This window comes from Carettochelys insculpta, chromosome 7 (genome assembly GCF_033958435.1).
Source record: "Carettochelys insculpta isolate YL-2023 chromosome 7, ASM3395843v1, whole genome shotgun sequence".
NCBI lineage: Eukaryota > Metazoa > Chordata > Testudines > Carettochelyidae > Carettochelys > Carettochelys insculpta.
Window position 1 is genome coordinate 11,590,572 of NC_134143.1, and position 23,071 is coordinate 11,613,642.

The 23,071-nt window shown below is 43.8% G+C and overlaps 1 protein-coding gene across 5 annotated transcripts in view; it reads left to right on the forward strand.

Moving 5' to 3' along the window:
* Positions 1-23,071, forward strand: part of KAT6B (lysine acetyltransferase 6B) — a 202,408-nt gene that overhangs the window by 168,477 nt on the left and 10,860 nt on the right. For all 5 annotated transcript variants that reach the window (XM_075000016.1, XM_075000017.1, XM_075000018.1 and 2 more), the window contains one exon: positions 20,955-21,186. In XM_075000016.1, the coding sequence (XP_074856117.1) occupies positions 20,955-21,186 (232 nt within the window). The remainder of the gene's footprint in view (positions 1-20,954; positions 21,187-23,071) is intronic.

Sequence of the window (23,071 nt, forward strand, 5' to 3'; positions counted from 1 at the left end):
GATTTAGGCATGCTGCAAGCCACAGTTGGATAGCTACAGGTGAGCTTCAGGAGGTTCTATAAGCTGCTTTTCGTACATGTAATCCTTTTTATTTTTGTCAACCCAGAAAAGAACTTGGATTCAGACACATTGTAATTGTGATATTCTCCAGAAAACTCAGTCTGTGGCTACTCTGCAAGCTAACGGGCTTTGCTCCATTCAGACTCTGGGCCCAGTGGCTAAGAGTGCATCACTCAAGCTGCATCGACACTACAAACTTACTTCAAAGTTAACTCCGAAGTAAGACACTACTTCGAAGTAGCCTGCAGAGCGTCTACATGCACTCTTCCTTACTTCAAAGTTAACTTTGAAGTAAGGGATGCTAACTTTGAAGTTACTATTCCATTCCTGGGAATGGAGTAGTACCTTACTTTGAAGTTGCACTTTGAAGTAGGGTGTGTGTAGACATTCTGCACTCACTACTTCGAAGTAAGGGGTCCACCAAGGAGGCTTCCCCTCCCCCATGGGAGGATGGAGATAGTCTCTCTAGCTCAGGCAGGGCTCTATGGTCCCTGCCAGCCACCTGGCAGGAGTCACTTCCCTGGCAACCCCAGGCAGGAAGCTGAGAGCATGCCACAAGCAGGGGGACCACTAGCCCTCTGCTGCACAGCCCCCTCCTGAAGCCTCAGCTGCCAACTGCACCCCAAGCCAGCCATGGCATCCCCCCAGAGGGCCCTGAGCCCCCGAAGCCCACCAGCGAGTTCCCTGAGGGATCTCAGCAGCTGGTGAAGTGGCATCCCAAGAGGGACCACTCACGGAGTGATGCGAAAGTGCAAGACCTCGCACTGTGGAAGGAATGAGGAGATCCTGCTGTAGACGGGGGTACGGCACTGCAATGCCAGTGCCTATGAGCACCTGGCAAGGGGGCTTGCCTCCTCGGGGAACCCTGTCCGGATTGGGGAGGGCATCCGGATTAAGGTCAAGGAGCTCTGGCAGCTGTACTGCTGAGCAAGGGATGCCCACATAGGCTCAGGGGCACAGCCCACCCATGGCCCCCATTATGAGCAACTTCAGCAGCTCCTGAGGACCAAGGAGGTCCAGCCCCCCAAGTATGCAGTAGACACCACTGCACCACCACCGGAGCCAGAGGAGGAGCCAGAGGTGGCCACTGCTGGGGAGCTAAGACCCTCGGGAGACACCATCCCCTGCCTGAGGGACCAGAGGACTGAGCCAGGGAGCGATTATGAGGATTTTAGCACTGGGACCATTGTCATCGCTCTCCCTTCCACACCATCAAGTCGGGACCCCTCTGGCTGGGTTTCCTCCGAGTGCGTGGAGGTACCTGCAGGTAGGCACTGCGTGTTCAGAATGCCCTGGGGAGGGGGAAGGCTGCCCGCAGCCGTGCACATCGCCCACAGCCCTGTCTAGCTCCACAGGGCATTTGACCATGAAGGGCATAGGGGGTTGCAGCGAATCCAGCCACACCATGTGGGGACCCTCCTGTACCCAGTATTCCACAGGGCCCCCAGACCACCATGCAGTGGGAGGGAGAGTGGGGGCCCAGAGCCACAGGGTCAGGATGCACGACTGGTGGGATGTTCCCCTGTCCCCTTCTGTCTCCACAGGCCTACCATCTGGGAGCCAACCCAGGATCCAACTGTGACCAGCCCTTAGACAACAAGGTCCAAGAGGCTGGTACCCCACCTCAGGCTGCCTGCCACTGGAGTCACCGCCAGCCTGGATGCCGCCGTCGCAGGGAGGAGGAGGCGGCGGCGGCGACCGCACATACAGCCGCCCTGTGGGAGCCGACAACTGTGGTGCAGGACTGGCTGGCAAGGGAGCAGAAGGTCTGGTTGCGGGTCTGCCTGGAGACCCTTACCCAGGCTGTCACCATCCGCCTCACCCAACGTTCCCCCGCAGCCTCCGCTGCAGGCACCAACTTCCAGGGCCTGCCACCTGCCTGGCACTGATGGAGTGGCTGGTGGCCAGCATGACGGAGGGTGAGCTGACCCCTCCGCCTACGCTCCACCTCTGACCCTGATGCTGTCACACCCCTTCCACACACCTACCCCCTGTAGTTCCAGTCCCATCCCTGCTCCACAGGGGTCCCCAGACCTGGGGTGGCAGGGGCTCCTGTGCCTGTCATGGCTCCTGGCCCACCGCCCCAGTGGATGGATGAGCCTCCCCGTTCTGGCACCCTCTCCCAGTTCAGTCCCCCAACCCAACACCTACTCCAGGATCCCTGTTGTACATAGTTCCCTCATGTAAATAATTTCATCCAATGACCTATTAGTATGTTTTAAATTTTATTTTGCACAAAGAAAATCCACATTCTTGCGTCCCTAACGCTGTGCCCCTCTTGTGTGGTGGGGGTGTGCAGTGGGATGGGTTATTGTGGGCCCTGATCAAAGGCCTCCTGACCCACACGCTGTTCCTTTCCTCCTCACAGCACGGGACATCGGTCAGCTGCTTATACCCGGCGGCGGTCTCGGCAGCACAGGCCTGGACAAAGGGCTCACGTTTGCCCTCCACCATACTGCAGAGAGCACAGCAGGCCACGACCAGTGTCGGCATGTTCAGGATGCTGACCTGCAGCCTCATGAGGAGGTCTCTAAAATTGCCCCTTCAGCCACCTGAAAGCCTGCTCCAGGGCACTACTGGCATGGTTCAGGAGTGCATTGAACCAGTCCTGTGGTGAGTTGGTGCATCCAGTGTAGGGTCTCATGAGCCGCGGCTGTGAAGGGTACACGGTGTCAGCCATGATGCAGGGGGGCATGGTGAGGTCTCCCACAGGGAGCTGCGTGTGGCAGGGTAGGTCCCCTCCTGCATTCTGTGGCTGAGACACGAGTTCCTGAGCACCTGGGCATCATGGGCCTAGCTGGACCATCCCACGTAGATGTCCATGAACAGACTGTTAGTGTCCATGGGGGCCCAGCAGACCACGGAGTGCTAACCCTTTTATCATGGCCCCGGCGCTGTGTTCCAGGGCACGGATCAAAACGTGCGTGCCGTCCAGCACGCCAAAACAAGTGGGAACCCCAGGTCCACAAAGCCTGCTGGGGTGATGGCTGATGGTGACCACACAGCGGAGGAGGAGGGTGTTGACTGCCCAGCTGACCTGCATGGGATACGAGAGAGATGAGTCCTTGAGTGTATGGCCCAATGGCCCTCAGCCCCAGGCAGGGCTCTCTGCCAGCCCCACTCAGGGTTCCTCCCCAGCCCTGTACAAAGCCACCCCTTGCTGGATGTCCCCCCTCCCATGAAGGATGTGTGTCCCTGTCCTGGCTTACTTCCATCAGTGGCCTTGCCCGCCCCAAACTGATGTCCGATGGAGCAGGAGTTGTCTAGGGTGACCGGTTTGCAGAGGGCAATGGCTACCCTCTTAAGCAGGGAGACTGTGGGCTATGTCCTGGTGTCCCAGTGGTGGAGGGCTGGGACGAGCCAGTGGCACAGATGCTCAAATGTCTGCAGGGTCGTCCGGAGGTTTTGCAGTCTTCGGTCTTTGTCCCAGTCCTCCAGCACACGGCGGTCCCCCTGGTCGGTGCTGGTGGGACAGCTCCAGTGATGCTGGGTAACCAAGATGTGGTGCAGCTGCTCCCCCGGCAGAGGGCCCACAGGGTGGGGGCTGTGTGGTTGGCCCTGCACTGTATATGTGTGATGGCCAGCAGCGGCACTGCCAGCAGACTGGCCACGAGCTATAGGAGATCCCCCTCGGGGAGCTGCTGGGATCCATGCTGGACCCTGCAGTGGCTCGGCTGTGTGCGAAGGGAGTGCTGTGCTGTGTGCAGCTTGGCAGCCCGGAGCACGTGCCGGGTGAGGGTTTTGGGAGGGGCCCTTTAAGAGGTCATCTGGCTGGTAGTCTGGAAGGGTTTGTTAGCCATGCAACCACTGCCTGGATCGTATCATCCTGGCCCCTTCCTTCAAAGTAGAGGCTATTGTGTATACACGTTTTAGTCTGACATAGGGGGGAGCCTACTTGGAAGCAAGGGACGGTACTTTTTGTGTGTAGATGCTCTACTTCAAAGTAAGCCACTTAAAAGTTATTTTGTAGTATAGACGTGGCCTCAATGTTTCAGGTTTACAGATAACTTGTCAGCATGAAGACTCTTTAGTGGACTCCCACCCCCAGTGCAGTGTTCTCCACCAGCAGGTGCCTTGAACAGACCTGTGCTAGGTAAATTTACCTTCTGAAATACTCCCTCTAGGCAGACTTTCTAGTTCATGTCAGTATTCCTTCTGCAACTTTCTCATTTTAAATCACAAAAATAGCAAGGAGTCCTGTGGTACCTTAGAGACCAACAGATTTATTTGGCCATAAACTTTTGTAGGTTAAAAGCCACTTTGTCAGATGCATGGACAGGTCTCCATGTATCTGGTGACGTATTTTTTACCCAGGAAGTTTTACCCAAATAAATCTGTTAGGCCATGTCTACATTACCCGGAAGATGGACCCACTGAGGGTCCATCATCCAGAGTTCGTTTTGCATGTCTGGTTCTTTTAATTTACTCTAGAAATTATAAATCTTTGCAGTAGGGTCAATTCCTCTGGTTCTAGAGATTAATGGGTTGCATTTGAGCTCCTGATTTGTGTACAGTTCTCTAAATTACCCTCAAAACAATACTGAGAACCTGCTGGGAGTCTGAAAGCTTTAGTCTTTTTAATCAATTTTTTTTCCACTTGCAAAGAGGTATTTTAAAAGGAGTAAGGGAGTGAATCCAAATGTTTGAAGGTTTTCCCTGATTTTTTTGTACATAAATGAATACATTGAGAAGACGCTAAATGATGATACACTTTAACTGTCATTCTCCGCCCTGGTAAGACAAAAAACACATTATTTGGTTTAGGTTTGCATGCTGTGTATCCATCAGTAGAAACTGGATTGAGATGCAAACAGAAATGGCATCTGTGAGAGGAATGAGTGAGTTCCCAGAAGTTTATTAGCTATTTATTTCTGTGCTTGAAAGGATGGGAATGTTGTGGGGTGGTTGTTTTTTTTTTAATTCAGAGTTTCCCAGAAGAGGGCAATTATTGTAATCTAAATGTTACAGAAAGGTGACTGTTTGCTCAGGGCTATTAATATATTTTGGCTAATTTGTTTAATATGTTAAATTGCTTCATAGTGACAGAGGCAGTATTAAGATTGTGCTGACTTTTCCACTGTAAACTCTGGTTTCCAATGTTTTGTAACTGACAGGAGAAATCCATCCCTCCCAAAAGGCAGATTCCATGAGTCTCAGCCTGGAGGGCTGATTTTTTTGTTGTTCTTAAATAAATGAAAAACAAATGTGGTTTTATCTAAATAAAATATGCAAGTAAGTTTCAGCTTGAGTTCAGACTGAGATGGCTTTGCCTAAATACCGTCATAGCAAGGTTCTTGTGGCTCCATCAATTTCTAAGAACTTCTCCTTTATTTAATTTTGTAAAACAATTTATTTTCTACCCCTTCAAAGTAGAAAAAGAGGTGCTTCTCAGTGTGCACCATTGTAGTGTAGTTTGACAAAGTCTCATCCTGTTCATATCAGCACTTTTGATACCACTTTAGATATCAGTGTAGTAACTTTTCAATATGTACTCTTTTAGAAGAAATATCCAGCATAATTTATTTAAAAATGAAAACAGGAGGTAAGTATTCAGAAAAATCCAAAAGTCGGGAGAGGACGCATGTGAGAGATTTCTGTGGCTTGCCTGTGTTGCATTTCTTCAACTACATTTCATGGAATGTCTAGATTATCAGTAGCTGGTTAGAACTGAATAGTGAAGCACTTGAAGCATCTGATCTCTGTTGTAGCATTCTTTCAAGAAATGCCCTTGAATGCTTTTGACGTGAGGCTATGAGTGACAGATGTAAGGCAGTAGTCTTGGTGAACAGGCTATTCACCCTCTAGACTGAGATAAGTAACATAGCCAAATTTTCTCTTATCTGAGAGCCAGATGCTCCCACGTATTGCATGACAGGCAGTGAAAAGAGAATGCCAGAAAAGATTTTAAAATGTCACGTTTAAGGTCTTCCACAAGAATGAAGAAACTGTCTTATATGACATCATCCTGAAAGGAACAGCATAAACGTAAATATTCACATTAGAGGAAGTTAAGAATGGCCATTCTGGATCAGATCCACATTCTTTGTTTATCACATAAAATGAATGGCCCATGGTCATGCTTTGAGCTGTGACACTATCTGATTCAGCAAATTAATCAAGGCTGGGCTAGATTAAGTATATGGATGAGAAATTGTCAAGGGACACACAGATGCAGGAAGTGATTCTAGTGATTTAATAGGAGGGATGCCTCCTAAAAATTTATATCAAATCATTGACCCTGACTGGTTTTAGTGTGTCTTATGTTCCTGGAAGTGCGCTTTTTATATGAGGTGCAGCCAAGGTATGATCCATTTACGGAACCGTAGAAATACAAGGATAGTGGGGATGGTGCAGCCCCCTCTGCCAAAGAGGACCATCCCTGACAACTGTTTTTCTAACCTGCTCTTAGAAACCTCCGATGACAGGGATTCTAAAATCTCCCTTGGAAGCCTGTTCCAGAGATTAACAATTTTTAGAGTTAGAAAATTATTCCTAATATGTAGCCTAATCTCCCTTGCTATAGATTAAAACCATTGCTTAATTCCAAGCTCCAGATCACATGGCGAACAATTGATCACTGTAATCTTTGTAATAGCTCCTTAACATATCTGAAGACTATTATCTGGTCCCCAATCCACTAGATTTTTCTTAAAACTACACTGGTGCAGTTATTTAACCTTTTTCACAGGTCAGATTATTCATCCTTTTGTCATCTTTGTTAACTTCCTCTTGACTCTCTCCATTAGTCCACTTATTCCATGATGTGTGGCATCCAGAGTTGGATGCATTACACCAGCTGAAGTCTCAGCAGTACCAAGTAGAGCGCAATACATGCCTACCTAGTCTTCCATGTGATACTCTTGTCAGTACACCACAACCTGTTTTCTCCACTGCATCACATTGGTAGGCTGTATTAATTTGTGATCCAGTATAACTTTGAACTGTTTTACTGCAGTACCTAGCCAGTTATTCCCTGTTTTATAGTTCTGTTTGATAGGGCCTTCCTAAGTGCAGTACTTTGCACTTGTCTTTACCGAAAGTCATATTGGTTTTTTTTCCAATCAATTCTCCAATTTGTCAATGTTGTTACAAATTTTAATCCTCTTCTCTAAAGTGCTTGCAGCTCTTCCAAGCTTGGTGTCATCTGCAGGCTTTGTAAGGATACTCGCCATTCAAGTCATCAGTGAAAGTACTGAATGATACTAGGCTTGGGACAGACCTCGTGGGACTCCAGTAGCTATGCCCCTCTTCCCCCCATTTTGTTAGCAAACCATTGACGACTACTCCTTAAGTATGGTCTTTCAACCAGTTTTGCACTCACCATAGAGTTATTTCAGCTAGATGGCATTTCCATGGTTTGCTTATGAGAATATCACGTGAAACTGCGTGGAAAAACTTACTAAAATGATGATATACCAGGTCTAAAGATTCTCCCTCTCCAGGCCAGTAATCCTGCCAAAGAAAGATATTAGGTTGGTTTGGCATGATTTGTTCATGATTCATCTATGTTGGCTGTTACTGACAATGCTGTTATCTGTGGGCTTATAAGTTGATTTTATCATTTGTCTCAATAATTTGTGTTTGCTACATATCTCACGGCATTTCCATGGGAGAACAACAGTGGAATCTGTTAAATCTGGTGGGCCTGGCCCAATGATGTCTTGCATTCTAAAACTCACTTTACTTCAATTGCACGCAATAGTATTGTTGTAAACTGTTGGTTTTGCTGTTAACCATCTGCCACTTGCCACTGCAGAAAGAAATTATTTTGGACTAGATAAAAGTAGGATTGCCATCCTCCAGGATTGTCCTGAAGTCTGTAGGCATTAAAGATTAACCTTTAAAGACTGTCATGTGATGAAACCACTTCAATAAAAGTGATCCATGTGTTTTATTACATAACTATAAGTTTAACGCTTTAAGAATATGTTGAAATTAAAGTGTCCTACAAGTAGAAATGGTGGTTTAATATACGAGCCCCCTAACAAAAGTTCTGAAGTTCGGTTAAGGCTGCTCAAGTGCATTTATATCAGCTCTTGATATATTAAAACAAACAGGATACCACTAAGGGAAGTGTTCACCCAACCCATACAACCTACAGAAACTGTGCTTTCACCTTTCTTCCACTTACTCAGCCTATCCAGTTTTCTCCTCCACCCTAAAACATGCATGCTTCTGCCTTCTCCCTGCATAAGCAAAGTGAAGTCTTAACTGTAGTCATAAGCATTCTGGGTTAAATGTTTTTGGTGCACATTCAGTGAAGAGGCATGGTTGGTTGTTTTTCAGTGGGTATGAGGTGATACAGAGAATGCAAAGTCATGCTTGGAGGTTGTGAAAGTTGGGTGGGGTCTTAAAGCAGTGGTTAACTGTTGTTTCAGCTAAACAAATTCCTCTTGTGTAGAGGAATTTAAATTCATAATTTGCTTGAAATGGCATATTTCATACCAAAGGACCCTAAAGCAGATATGAGCATCAAAGGTAATCCATGGAGACATCGGTAAACCTTCACCTGGCCACCAATACATTATATAAACCTCACTTAGACCGTAATGCAAAGCTGACTTGAAAAAAAAAAAAAAGCCTCCCAGAGCTGCCCCATTTCACAATCTGTGTCTTTGGCTCTATGAGGATTGCATCTGATGAGATGGCCTGGCAGCATTGGAAAGGAGAAATAGCTGACCAAAATTAACAGTTGCATCTGCTGATCATAGAATCATAGACTACTAGGACTGGAAGGGACCTCAGGGGGCCATGAAATACAGCCCCCTGCCCTCGTGGCAGGACCAAGTACTATCTAGAGCATCCCCGATAGACATCTATCTAACCTGTTCTTAAGTATCTCCAGGGATGGAGATTCTGCAACCTCCCTTGGCAATTTATTCCACTGTTTGACCACCCTGACAGTAAGGAACTTTTTCCTAACGTCCAACCTAAACCTCCCTTGCTGCAGTTTAAATCCATTGCTTCTTGCTCTATCCTCAGAGGCCAAGAAGAACAAGTTTTCTCCCTCCTCCTTATGACACCCTTTTAGATACTTGAAAACTGCCATTATGTCCCCCCTCAATCTTCTCTTTTCCAAACTAAACAAGCCCAATTCTTTCAGCCTTTCTTCATAGGTCAGGTTCTCTAGACTTTTAATCGTTTTTTGTTGTTTTCTGGACCCTCTCTAATTTCTCCACATCTTTCTTGAACTGCGGTGACCAGAACTGGACACAATACTCCAGCTGAGGCCTAACCAGCACAGAGTAGAGCAGAAGAATGACTTCTTGGCCGTGTCTACACTAGCCCCAAACTTTGAAATGGTCATGCAAATGGCCATTTCGAAGTTTACTAATGAAGCGCTGAATTGCATATTCAGCACTTCATTAGCATGCGGGCGGCCATGGCACTTCGAAATTGACGCGCCTCGCCGCCGCGCAGCTCGTCCCGACGGGGCTCCTTTTCGAAAGGACCCCGCCTACTTCAAAGTCCCCTTATTCCCATCAGCTCATGGGAATAAGGAGACTTCGAAGTAGGCGGGGTCCTTTCGAAAAGGAGCCTTGTTGGGACGAGCCACGAGGCGCGTCAATTTCGAAGTGCCGCGGCTGCCTGCATGCTAATGAAGCGCTGAATATGCATTTCAGCACTTCATTAGTAAACTTCGAAATGGCCATTTGCGTGGCCATTTCGAAATCTGGGGCTAGTGTAAACGTAGCCCTCGTGTGTTGTTCACAACACACCTGTTAATGCATCCCAGAATCATGTTTGGTTTTTTTTGCAACATGTTGACTCATATTTAGCTTGTGGTCCACTGTAACCCCTAGATCCCTTTCTGCTGTAGTCATTTATAGACAGTCTCTTCCCATTCTGTATGTTAGACACTGATAGTTCCTTCCCAAGTGGAGCACTTTGTATTTGTCCTTATTAAACTTCATCCTGTTTACCTTTGTCCATTTCTGCAATTTATCCAGATCACTTTGAATTATGACCCTGTCTTCCAAAGCAGTTGCAACCCCTCCCAGCATAGTATCATCTGCATACTTAATAAGCGTACTTTCTATGCCAATATCTAAACCGTTGATGAAGATATTGAACAGAACTGGTCCTAACACAGACCCCTGCGGAACCCAACCTGTTAAACTTTTCCAGCAGGATTGAGAACCATTAACTACTACTCTCTGTGTACGGTTATCCAGCCAGTTATGCACCCACCTCATAGTAGCCTTATCTAAGTTGTATCTGCCTAGTTTATTGATAAGAACATCATGCGAGACCATATCAGATGCTTTACTGAAGTCTAGGTATACCACATCCACCGCTTCTCCCCATCCACAAGGCTTTGTTATCCTATCAAAGAAAGCTATCAGATATTGGTTTAACATGATTTATTCTTTACACATCCATGCTGGCTGTTCACTATCACCTTACCACCTTCCAAGTGCTTGCAGATGATTTCTTTAATTACCTGCTCCATTATCTTTCCTGGCACAGAAGTTAAGCTGACTGGCTTGTAGTTTCCTGGATTATTCTTATTCCCCTTTTTATAGATGGGCACTATATTTGCCCTTTTCCAGTCTTCTGGAATCTCTCCTGTCTCCCATGATTTTCCAAAAACGATAGCTAACTCTATCAGCTCCTTGAGTATTCTGGGATGCATTTTGTCAGGCCGTGGTGACTTGGAGGCATCTAATTTTTCTAAGTGATTTTTAACTTGTTCTTTTTTTTATTTCAACTTCTAACCCTACCACTTTCCCAATAGCATTCACTATGTTGGGCATTCCTTCATCAGACTTCTCAGTGAAGACCGAAACAAAAAAGTCATTGGGCATCTCTGCCATTTCCAAGTTCCCTGTTACAATTTCTCTCTCCTCACTGAGCAATGGCCCTACCCTGTCCCTAGTCTTTCTCTTGTTTCTAATGTATTTATAAAAAGCCATCTTGTTTCCCTTTATGCCTATATCTAGTTTGAGCTCATTTTGTACCTTAGCCTTTCTAATCTTGCTCCTGCATTCTTGTGTTATTTACCTATATTCATCCTTTGTAATTTGCCCTTGTTTCCATTTTTTACATGATTCCTTTTTTGTTTTGAGATCATGCAAGATCTCCTGGTTAAGCCAAGGTGGACTTTTGCCATATTTTCTATCTTCCCTACGCAGCGGGATAGCTTGCTTTTGGGCCCTTAATAATGTTCCTTTGAAAAACTGCCAACTCTCCTCAGCTGTTTTTCCCCTCAGTTTTGCTTCCCATGGGACCTTACCTACCAGCTCTCTGAGTTTACCAAAATCTGCCCTTCTGAAATCTGTTATCTCTATTTTGCTGTTTTTCCCTTTTACCCCTTCCTTAGAGTTGTGAACTTTATGGTTTCATGATCACTTTCACCCAAGCATCCTTCCAATTTCAAATTCTCAACCAATTCCTTCCTATTTGTTAAAATCAAATCTAGAACAGCTTCCCCCTGGTAGTGTTTTTCAGCTTTCATGGTGATGCTCAGTTAGACTGTCCTGGAGTAGGGGCCTCCCCCTTTTATATTTAACTAGAAGACTTACCCTGTGTTACTTAGATTGTTAACTCAGGTGTTTTTCTTCATTTAAATCCTCGCTGTGGGGGTGGTGCTGAGGACAAGGGATTCGGTATGCAGGCTGCCCCAGGAGAGAAGAGTACACCAGCCCCCTCTCACGGCAGCAGCTTGGGGCCAGGTGAGAAGTGCCTTTCCATGTCTGCTGCAGCTCCGGAGGGCACAGCTGGAGAAGGCGTGCGTGGTCCCCAGCCCTACACAGACAGATGCACAAACAAACTGTCTCAGATATGGAGCAGATAACTGTCCCTATCTCCATACTTGCCCCTAACTGGCACAGTGGGGTTCTAACTGTCCCCATTCTTATCCCTGACCCCTTGCTGCTCCCCTCTTGCCCTTCTTTCTGTCCCGTATCTTCTTTCTATCACATATTCCCTGCTGCCCCCTTGTGGTCATTGTAAAGCAGGGGCCTCCCTTTCTATTTTATGAGAAGCTATCCCATTTGAGGCACATCCCATTTTCCTGGCACAACCAAACTACCTTGCTTTAAATGATATGAAGAGGAAGCAGTGTACCAAATTTGGTGGTCGTAGCTCTTACAGTTTAGGAGGAGCGCTTGGATGAGGAGACTTAGACATACTCAGATATATAGTAGATCTTAAGATTTAAGTGACTGGTGTCCAAGATATTATTAGAATGTTTGGGAGTGTAATGTTTGGAGGGGTGACAACTGTGGCCTAGCTTACCTCGTGAGCTAGGTGGCCTTGCATAAGATTCCATAAAAATCCTCAAAATTTCAACAAAACAAGATCTGAGCACTGGGAAGAGACCTCTTCTTCCACATCTATTTACTAAAGCAAAATGGATGCTGTTGGAAAGAGTGATATGTTTAAAGTCTATTAATAAAAGAGGTATGAACAGAATTTGTGTAGTTCGGTTAATCTGTGCTGGCCTTGTTGAAGAAATTATGCCAAACTTGTTTAAAATCACCATTTTCCCTTGAGCACTGCTGTAAGCCTCTCAGTAGATGCCAGTTTGTAAGTCATCTGACTGCAGTCCAGAGGTACAATATGTGCTAGGAAACACTTCCCAAAGATGTGCCTCTGCATAGGATGCTGAATACATCAAATGGCTAAATACTGGTTAAATGGTTAAAACACTGTGATTCATAGGGACTGTCTTAGATGGAAGTTGTTGTAAAACATGTCTTCTAAATTCTGGCCTCTTTCCGAAAAAGCAGTTTCTGTTATGCTGCTCTTTCTGCAGATACTAGCAGCAGTTCAGAGACAGCTTTAGGTTTTGGCCTTGCCCCTTCAGTCCACATGGCCACATATTTTTGCCTCTCAGAGTGCAGTGGGCAGCACTCTTGCCTAAACTAATAGCATTGCAGCAACAAATTTCTGGAGGCTTGAACCACTTATTAGATCACCCTGAAGATCCATCTCCTATTTGTTGCTCCCTCCTCATCACAGGGGAGCTCGGAGAAGGGTGAGGGGAGACCTCAGGATTTCTAGAAAGGAAACTGCAGATGGCTTGCATAGTCATGCTGTGCCAGAAGAAGGTCCTTAGAGAATGGATGGGTTGTTTTTGTGGGGGGGGAGACCTTGGCATTCCTCCTCCACTGCAGCCAAGATTTCCCTAGAGACATCTCTTCCTGAGCAAATTGTTTCTCTTAATTTCAGGGATTCCTCATAGGTAAGTCCAACCCTCCCCTAACCACGCATTTCTTCTCATTCCAGTCCACCAGAAAAGGGGAAAACAGCTTCAGAATTTCCCGAAGAGCTGTTCAGTTGACTAATAGTCACCTGGTGAGGTATCAGGCATCTGTACAGACCTGTCTTCTTCCCAAGAGGAAGGTCTGACCTTTTCAGGCATGATTACCTCTCTAACTCCATATGGAATGAGGTACACAAGTGCTCAAGATATCCAAGCCATCTTAGACCTCAAAAGGAACAGAACAAGCCTGTGAAGAAAATGAAATTCAGATCTGTAGGCCTGGCTGGAGCCCTAGGCCTACTAACAGTGTAAACCAAAGGCTGTGAACCAGAGCAGGCCTGGCTTTAGCCAAATTAGACGCTAGATATTGGTGAATACCATGTAAGCACATTTCTGACTGGAGAGGATGCCATTAAAAATACAGATCTCTTAAGAAACTACATAAACACATTCTTAAGAGATTGTACAGGAGTACTGTGACCCCTTGTAAAATAAGGTTGGCATGACAGGATAATGGATAAGATGGTTTTGTTTGAGCTAGCAGGTATAAGGATGTGGGTAACAAACATCTGGAGTGTATTACCTATCTTGTTTATGTCAATGCATAAGAAGAGAAGTCACATAAGGGTAATTTTATACTTGCCAAGGGGACAGCAGCCTCGTATGCTGACTGAGCAGGTACATTGTCATAGGCATACATGTGCTAGTATACCTGTAGCTCCTGTGGGGCACTAGTGTCCTGCTTTGTCAACAAATAAGCCTGATCGTGTGCATTCGCTACCAAATTGAGCCTGTGGTCATTTTTGTGAATAACACAGAGGTCTGCTGAATTAACATGCTGTACTTTCTGCCAGTGGAACTGACAGTGGTGTCCCGTGGCAACAGTGTTCCACAGCACTGACATCATCTTTCACTGGCACTGCAGGAAACCATCTTACTTCAGTGAATGTAGCAGAAGTTTGTCTTTATGTTCCAGTTATGCCCGTAACTCTGTTATACTTTTTTTAGATGATTTTCCCATCAGATGCTCAAAGTCACTAAGAGGATAACCTTCCTAAACATAAAGAGCTATCTGGTTCTCTCTCAATGGATTGTCCACCTGTGAACTGGGATTGACTGACAGGAGGAGAGTCAGAGTCTTCCTGACACAATGAAAAGTTTCAGAAGATTCAGGCACTGATCTCTGGAGTGGTGTCATCAGTTCATCTGTACCTGCAGTTCCTTGGTGTTACATGTATAGGAGAGCTTCAGGGATTCCTTGCAGCTGTTTTTAAAAAGAGATGCAAAGCAGAATAAACGCATCTACCATGATCCAGTCCCTCATTTGATGGAAATGGGAGGACCATCTAACTGTGAAATCCTTGATTACTTCTCTTTAACAATAGCTATTTCTGTCTTTTGCATACATCAGAGATCCTTCTCTCATTCTCTTAATACTATAAGAGAAATATGGCAAGTGTGAATGACCCGTTAAAGTTTATCTAATTGTAGCCATCCACTTCAGGGGAACAAGGAAAACATGTATTCCTTTTTTCCCCCCCTGTAAATGCTTAAGACACTAAATTCTCCATAGGCAGGTTGATTGGATGCTATATCCTGAAATATCTATTCAGTGACAAACTGATTCCTCAGGGGATCAGCACTTCCTGTCCATATTCCATAGCTGCCTTCTGGGTATAAAGTACATCTGTCTCCTGTGGAGAACATCTGCAAGTCTGTTGCCCGGTTGTTTCTCTCGGTACATGAACATCTTTATAAAGCTGTACTGTCTTGATCTTCATTTTTTGCACAAGCATTTTTGAAAGAATAATATACTACTCATTTTTCTAGGGGAGAATTTTATTTACTTACTTACTTCCTCTGTACAGATTTTTTCCCCAGACCACTTGTCACTTGATTTGCTTTCTGGAACTTATTCCCACCCCACCAAAAAAGTTATTTGGGCATCTCTGTGATAAGTCTTGTCTTGAATATGGGGGACATTAATTGTAATTTAAGGAAGCCTTACTACTTAAAAAAAGAAAAAAGCTGCTTATTTCAGTACAGCTTTGAAAGTATTTAAATGGTAGGTGGCAGTAAAGGTGTGGCCAGTCCCTGCAGCAAATTTGAACTTCATCTGGAGTTTGTAAGGCAAAAGGTGCCAAGCAAGATGTCTCAGTTCCGGGGTGTGGAAACCTGATTTCTCCCAGCAGACCAAATGGAAGCTTTGCTTCAGTCTGCTGAGCTTGGTGTTTTTGCTTTCCTCGGACTATACAAAGTCTCTGGAGGAAGCAGAATTACCACACTTGCATATGTGTGAGCTCAGATTTATGAGCCTGTCACCAGAAAAACTGGGTACAGTTGGCTTGATACTTCTCTAGCTTGGGATATTGAAAAATGCTGTGTAAAAACTTACATTCATGCATGAATTTGATCAGAAAATGATGGATCAGCATTGTCTGTTTCGTACAATGTTTGTAAGCCTTTGAGTCATGTTAGACGCAGTCAGGATTCTTCACAATGGCTGCAAACAGTCCCTTCTCTCATGATGCGTAATGGAAGCCGGAGAAGGGAGATGTGTTCCTAAGTTGCATAGTGGTGGTATAATTATTAAAAAAAAAAATTGCTTTTAGTAGAATTGTGATAATATAAAATGCTGTACATAAGCATTCTGCAGAAATTTTCATAGGTAAGTTGTGGTTCAGAGAGATCCCAATGGAACTGAGTATCAAACTGAGCATAGCCACGAGTTGAGAGAGAACTTCAGTGTTGCCTACAATAGGAATCCTTGGGAGCTACTCATCTCTGCCCTTAAATTTGTGGAGTAGAGTTTTAATATTTAAAATGGATTATACAGTTTCCTCCCATATGCCACATACAAGCTACGTCTACACGTGAATGCTACATCGAAATAGCTTATTTCGACATCGAAATGAGCTATTGCGATGAATAACGTCTACACGTCCTCCAGGGCTGGTGCCGTCGACATTCAACTTCAATGTTGGGCAGCACGACATCAAAGTAGGCACTGCAGGGGAGCGTCTACACACCAAAGCGGCCCACATCGAAATAAGGGTGCCAGGAACAGCTGCAGACAGGGTCACAGGGCGGACTCAACAGCAAGCTGCTCCCTTAAACGGCCCCTCCCAGACACACTTGCACTAAACAGCACAAGATCCACAGAGCCGACAACTGGTTGCAGACACTGTGCATGCAGCATGGATCCCCAGCTGCAGCAGCAGCAGCCAGAAGCCCTGGGCTAAGGGCTGCTGCACACGGTGACCATAGAGCCCCGCAGGGGCTGGAGAGAGCGTCTCTCAACCCCTCAGCTGATGGCCGCCATGGCACACACCACTATTTCGATGTTGTGGGATGCAGATCGGCTACACGTGCCTTCCTTCAACGTTCAACGTCGAAGTAGGACGCTATTCCCATCTCCTCATGAGGATAGCGACTTCGACGTCTCACTGCCTTATGTCGATTTCAACTTCGAAATAGTGTAGACGTGGCGGGCACTATTTCAAAGTTGACGCGCCTACTTTGAAGTAGCCGGTATGTGTAGACGCGGCTACACAGTCTTTGTCTCCTCTCTTGATGAGGTGTAGTAGTAATAGGAGATTCATGTAAGAGAACTAGGGGCCTGAATGCACATGGACACATTGTTTCTCGAACCTGGAGGAAGGGATAAGTGTGCCAGATATTAACATTACTTTGGATATTAATTTTGTTGAGCATTCATCTGGCAGACCTTAGATGGCGCCATGCATCCCTGTGAACTGAGAAAGGGGAGTCCTTTTTACTTAATTTAGACCTAGCAGTACTTCTGCTTCACACTTACTGGTAACAAACAGTATCCACTATAATGGCTCTTTATTGTACTTTTTCCGCCAAATGTAGCCAGCATCCCTAATCTCAAGTCATGGATTAGATTCTTAGAGGATCTGTTAAGTCACCATTTTGAGGATATCCATTGTAAAGAGTAGATGGAGATAACAGCACTGGGGCTATCTATTTAACAGGGGCGTGTTGTACTCATTTCAGATACTTCAGGATAAATACAGGAGCTACCAAGATCAATGTTTTTTATTTACCTGCAACTTAGATCAATTATTTGGCATCTGTTTGGTAAGTTTAATTTACTAGATGTAATTTAAATTATAGAACCAATTACATTATGTACGCTGGAAGTAAAATGAAGTTACTCTTTAATCCGAATCTTTTATGCTGTGAGTTGAAATTATTTTAAGGGTAATGTGATCTGAGCATTGTGGATACATTTAGGTCATAGAAATGTAGGACTGGAAGGTACCTTGAGTAATTATCTAGTCCATCTGCCCCCCATGCTCAGGTAGGACCTAGTACACCAGAGTTTCCTTGGCAAGTGTTTGTCTAACTGGTTTTTAAAAACTTACAGGTACTCTACAACGTGCCTTTGACATCTGTTCCAGGGCTTAATTACCCTTACAGTTTGGGTTTCCTAATGTCTACCCTAAATGATTCTTGCTGCAGATTGTCACTTGCTTCTTGTCCTAGTTTCAGTGTATATGGAGCACAGTTGATCACCATCCTTTTTTATAACCGTGCTTACCGTATTGGAAGACTTATCAGTACCTTTTCTCCTCGGTCATCTTTTCTTAAGAGGAAAAATGCCCAGGTTTTTTGTTTTGTTTTTTTTTTTTTAACTTTTTTTAAACTTTCCTTCTAGGTCAAGTTCTCCAAACTTTTTATCATTTTACTAGGTGTATACTGCAAAATTTTAGGGTGAAAATACACACTGGTGTTACCTCCATGTTAGTTCAACTGGAATGGGTATAATTAACAAGTCCCTAATGTAGACAAAGCTGTTATAAGAGGTTTTGGGAGTGTGTGTGAATATAGCAAACAGAAGCATCCTGTACTCCAGAGTATAACTTCTAAAGTCGTTTACAGTGATTTAATAATAAGTAGTACCTCACTCTTGTGTAGTGCTTTGCATCAGCATTTCTCAAAGTGACTTATAAAGGAGGTAATCATCCCAGTTTTCCAGATGTGGGAAATGCAGACACCGAGGTTAATCACCTAGCAAGCCAGTGACTGAGCTGGGAATGGAAACTGGGTGCGCTGAGTCCTGATCTAGTGCTGTCTTAACTAGGTTGCATAACCATAATGATATGCAAAGATACTTTGGTACAATATACATAGCGCACTAATGCTGTAATATAAGGTGTGATGTTAGAAAAAGCAAAACCAAGTAAGCAATGTAGAGCATTAGCTGATGATTTCAAATTATATCATAATTTAGCCGGCTTTGGTCTCTACATTATGGGGCATTGCGTGTTCTTGTACAAACTCACTCTTCTCCTGCTTGTATCGAAAACTATCATACCTCTTCGTGCATTGCAAGTTCATACTGTGTCTGATTAGCAGTGACATCTGGGCATTTTAAATACAAAGCTTGTCTTACTTTACAGCATAAGTAAGCTGGTATAGAATTCTTATCAGTTACAACTAAAATTTTCTCCAAAGTTGTACAGAATGTGTTGGGCATAAGTGGGTCTGTGTTATAGCCAAGTTTTAAGTAAAGTATTTATTCTTGGCCCTTAATCCAGCCCAGTACCCCTTAGAACATGAAGACTGCTGTCTTCTGTATGCACAGTGGTCAAGAAAAGCTTGTTAGGAAATATATCTTAGTCAACAGAAGTTGTAAAGCACTACCATACATAATGGGCATATTTTTATTAGCCGTCTTAATGCAGTAAGGCATAAGTAGCACTGGCTGAGAGATGGCAGTCATATGGTAAGTGGCCCAACTGTCGAGAGGGTTTTTATAAGTGTAGACAGACTTTAGAGTTCCTCTGGGGTAACATTCCTCCTAAGAAACTACAGGTCGAACCTCTCCAATCCGGCAACCTCAGGACGTGACCAGTGCTGCACTAGAGAATTTGCTGATTCACAGGAGGTCAATATTGTCTGGTAGCATGACTAACACTTCTGCTGCTTGCTGGGCTCTTAGAAGTCATTTAGACGTAAATTACATCTAACAGAGAACACTGAGAGCCAGGGCTGGTGTCTATAAACAAACTTTATGGGACTGCGGGAAAGTTAGCCAGATGCCCACTTACCATATGTGTGGTCAACTAAAAATGATCCCGGACCACGGATGTTGTTGGACCAGAGAGTGCCAGACTAGAATGGTTCAACCTGTAGTAGGCGTTATTCCTCATAAACCCTTTTATTAACAGGTTAGTAGACAGCTGAATAATATTTAACTGCAAGCACAATGTTACTGATAATTTTGTGTGTGATAATATGTCTGCTTTTTCTGTATAATGGACATTTTTGGTCCAGATGCGAGAGTGATCAGAGTAGATACGCTTTGCATTGTCAGCTTGGATGGGATCCACAAGGAAAGTAAAAACAAAGACTGTTGATTTGCAGAAAGTAAAGTTTGCAGAGAAGCAAGGAAATAAATACATAAGAGCAACTGTTTCACTACTCAAATTATTAACTGCCTGGCTTTAATTTATTGTGAAAAACATTCTGATTGAAGTATGGGGGAAAATCGGAAATGTATTGGGGAGTATGCTGATTTTGTCTTGGGATACACAAAATTGGCTGTGGCGAACTTGCATTTGTGGTGAGATTTGAGAATTTAAGAAATTGAATTCTGACTTGTTTTTAAAGTTTAATGCATCAAGTCATTTTAGAAAGCTGTTTATCAGAGAGAAAACTAGCAGTGCTGGTGGACTGTAATTTGATACACACTGAGCAATGTAACCTCATAAATATGGATACCTGCTGTTTAAGGTCTGCATTTGGAGAGTGTTCACAAAGGTGAAGGTAAAGGAGTATTTAATCAGGGAAAGATAGATGTCATTCATTTATACCATTTCTTCTCTGTAAGTAGTTTTTCATTATAATAACAGCTTCGAGATTTTTTTCCCCACTATCTTGAAGCAGGTTTGCTCTGTTTTATAATTAAATGCTTCTTGAAATTGAGGAGGACTAAAGGACTAGTCTTCATTATTATACTGTAAAATTAAGCTAATTACTGTGGAAGACACAAAACTGGAAGTAGTTGAATGTTCTTCCAGCTGACTTAATGAAGATGTCATTTAAAAAAAAATTCACCCAAGTTCAGGTTAATCGACAAGTTATATTGCATGTTGCTTATTACGTTTTAGTTAAGGTGACTTTTTAATCATACAACTGTCAGTAGGGCCATCCAAGGTCTGTTATTCCCTGTGACAGTGCCATGTAAGGACTTTGTTCAGTATTTGCAGGTAGCCATATAAATGTCAGTGTATATGTTCAAGTTATCAGTGGGGCTGAGAAGCACTGAAGCAAACTGGAAACCCTGTATGTAATGGAAACCGCTTCAAGACAAGGTGCTCCAGCACCTTTGCATATTATTGTCCTGAAAAATCTGTTTTTTTTTTTCCCCATGATTGAAACATTTTGGATGCAGGTTTGAAATACTGATATCATACAAACGAATCTAAAGGTTGCTGTAAGGAATTCCAAACAATAAGTCTTTCAAGACCTTCTTGGAGGCTTTTCAGAGAGAGAGAGCCTTTCTGCCTCTCTTTTCAGCTGAATCTCTCTTGTTTTCATAGCACATGGTCACATTGACATGTCTGTTATATATTTTCTCTGTAATAGGGCATGTCCTAAATTCTCAGGGTGAGTTGGTTCAATAAAATGTTCTCTCTCTTTCCTCTGTTAGGTTATTTACTTTCTAGAAGAGAAGGACAAGCAGGTTCCCCTGAAAAGCCGCTGTCTGATCTCGGTCGTCTCTCATACTTGGCCTACTGGAAAAGCGTCATATTAGAATATCTGTATTGCCATCATGAGAAACATATCAGTATCAAGGGCATGAGCCGAGCCACTGGGATGTGTCCGCATGATATTGCCACCACCCTGCAGCAGCACAGTATGATAGACAGGCGGGAAGACCGGTCAGTAAAGCATATTCCACTTGAAGAGTACCTAGGAAGACACACATATTCAATGTAGAAATAATCGTTGAGTACACTTTTTACCATAGGAAATTAAACTCATGTTCTTTGCATAGACTTTTATGGAGGCTTAATGCTGATTGTCATTGCCTTAAGAAGGGGCTGCAAACTTGAAAAGCTAGCCAACACCTGTTTTGAAAGTGAAGGTACTTATCCACACCATGATCCCCTCTCTGATTTTCATTGTTTTTCAGTCCTATTTTCCTAGTTTGAAAAAAGTGAAAGAATAGGAGAGCATTCTCTGCTCCTTACTGTTGGAAAGAAATCCTAGCAAAGGTATCTGACAGGCTACATCCATTGAGGCAGATGCACAGAGGAAGCAAAAGAATGAAATATTGGTCTTTATTTGCTTTCATTTCAGTAGTGCTTGTAACAGTTTTTTTTTTTAAGTTGACAGGGTCCTTTTTTACTTGCACCTTTTTATTAATATACTTGTTTGAAAATTTAGATTAAGCTTCTAGGGTAAAATTACCAGAATGCCTAAATGATTTAAGACAGTGGTCTTGTTAATTTTAAGTGGGACCCATGTTTCTGCATCTCATGAGCCTGGTCTCCATTTAGGATCAGCTTAGCTGTGTCACTTAGTTTGTAAAGAATCCATACCCTTCAGTGACTTAACTGTGCTGGCTTGCCTCCTGTGTGGACACAGCTAAGTCAATGAAAAAGTGCTTCTGTCTGCCTTTCTGCTGTCCCCCAGAGGAGTGGTATTGTTACACAACTCGGGGATGGGAGTGGGGGGGAAACAAGTATTGTTGATGTAGGCTGCATCTACGCTATGGGTTCATGCCAGCATAGCTGTGACACCAGAGCCATGCTAGAATAGTCTGTGTAGCATAAATAAGCTCTAAAACACTTTTTTTAAAAACTCCAGCTTGAGAAATGAAAAGTCTGCAAACTTAGTTGGTGAAGGGACAGTGATTGCTGAGGAAAGGGTATCCTACAAAGCAAGAAAGAAGGCAGTGACTGTGGACTCAATAATACGTACCTTTTTCTGTACGCATTATTACCAGCATCAGGCATTTTCTAGAAGGGATGAATCTATTACCAAAATGAGTATCTTAAAAATGTGTTTTGTTTTTTTTTTTTTGTTTTGCTTTAAAAAAAGGGTTCTGTTGGAGTGCATTCCCTTTAGCAATTATTCTCTGCAATTGTGATGGCTACACATTTGATTGTCATAATTCCAGTAGCTGGGGCTTTTAAAATGGCTCTAAAATCACCAGACTCACGACAAAATCACAACAATTGGTGGCTCTACATAGGAATTTAGCAATCATCCTCCTCCTAGGAGCAGAGCCAATTGTGGTGTCCTTCATTGTGGAGATACTGTCTCATCACCTCCCCCCTTGATATTGCCACTCTTGGCAAGCAGTAATTTACGTTTATATTGGTTTACTTTGCAACATCTGACACAGCCTGTGAGTGCTTTGGAGAGAAGGTTTGTTAAGGGACACTTAAGTTTGGTGGTGTTGGAGAAGCGAATCCTTGCAGTCCCCAAATATTCTGATGGTTTATATTTTGTCTTCCGTGCATTGCTTTGTATTCTAGATGACACAATTTCCTGCAGTCAAATTAAAAATATAGCATCAATTTAAGATGTAATTTACATGAGAACAAAACATGAAATTAAAAAAACCTTGGATGGGTGAAATGAATAGGTAAAAAGGGGAGACTCTCCATATAGATGGTTATGAGTTAGGAGGATCTGTCAATGGATACTTTTCCAGATTTGGTTATTGATGTGCTAAAAATAAGAGTATATTACTCCAGTGTTATAAACAGGTGCTTCTTGATGAACAGAAATAATCTCAACAGTGCTCAATTGTAC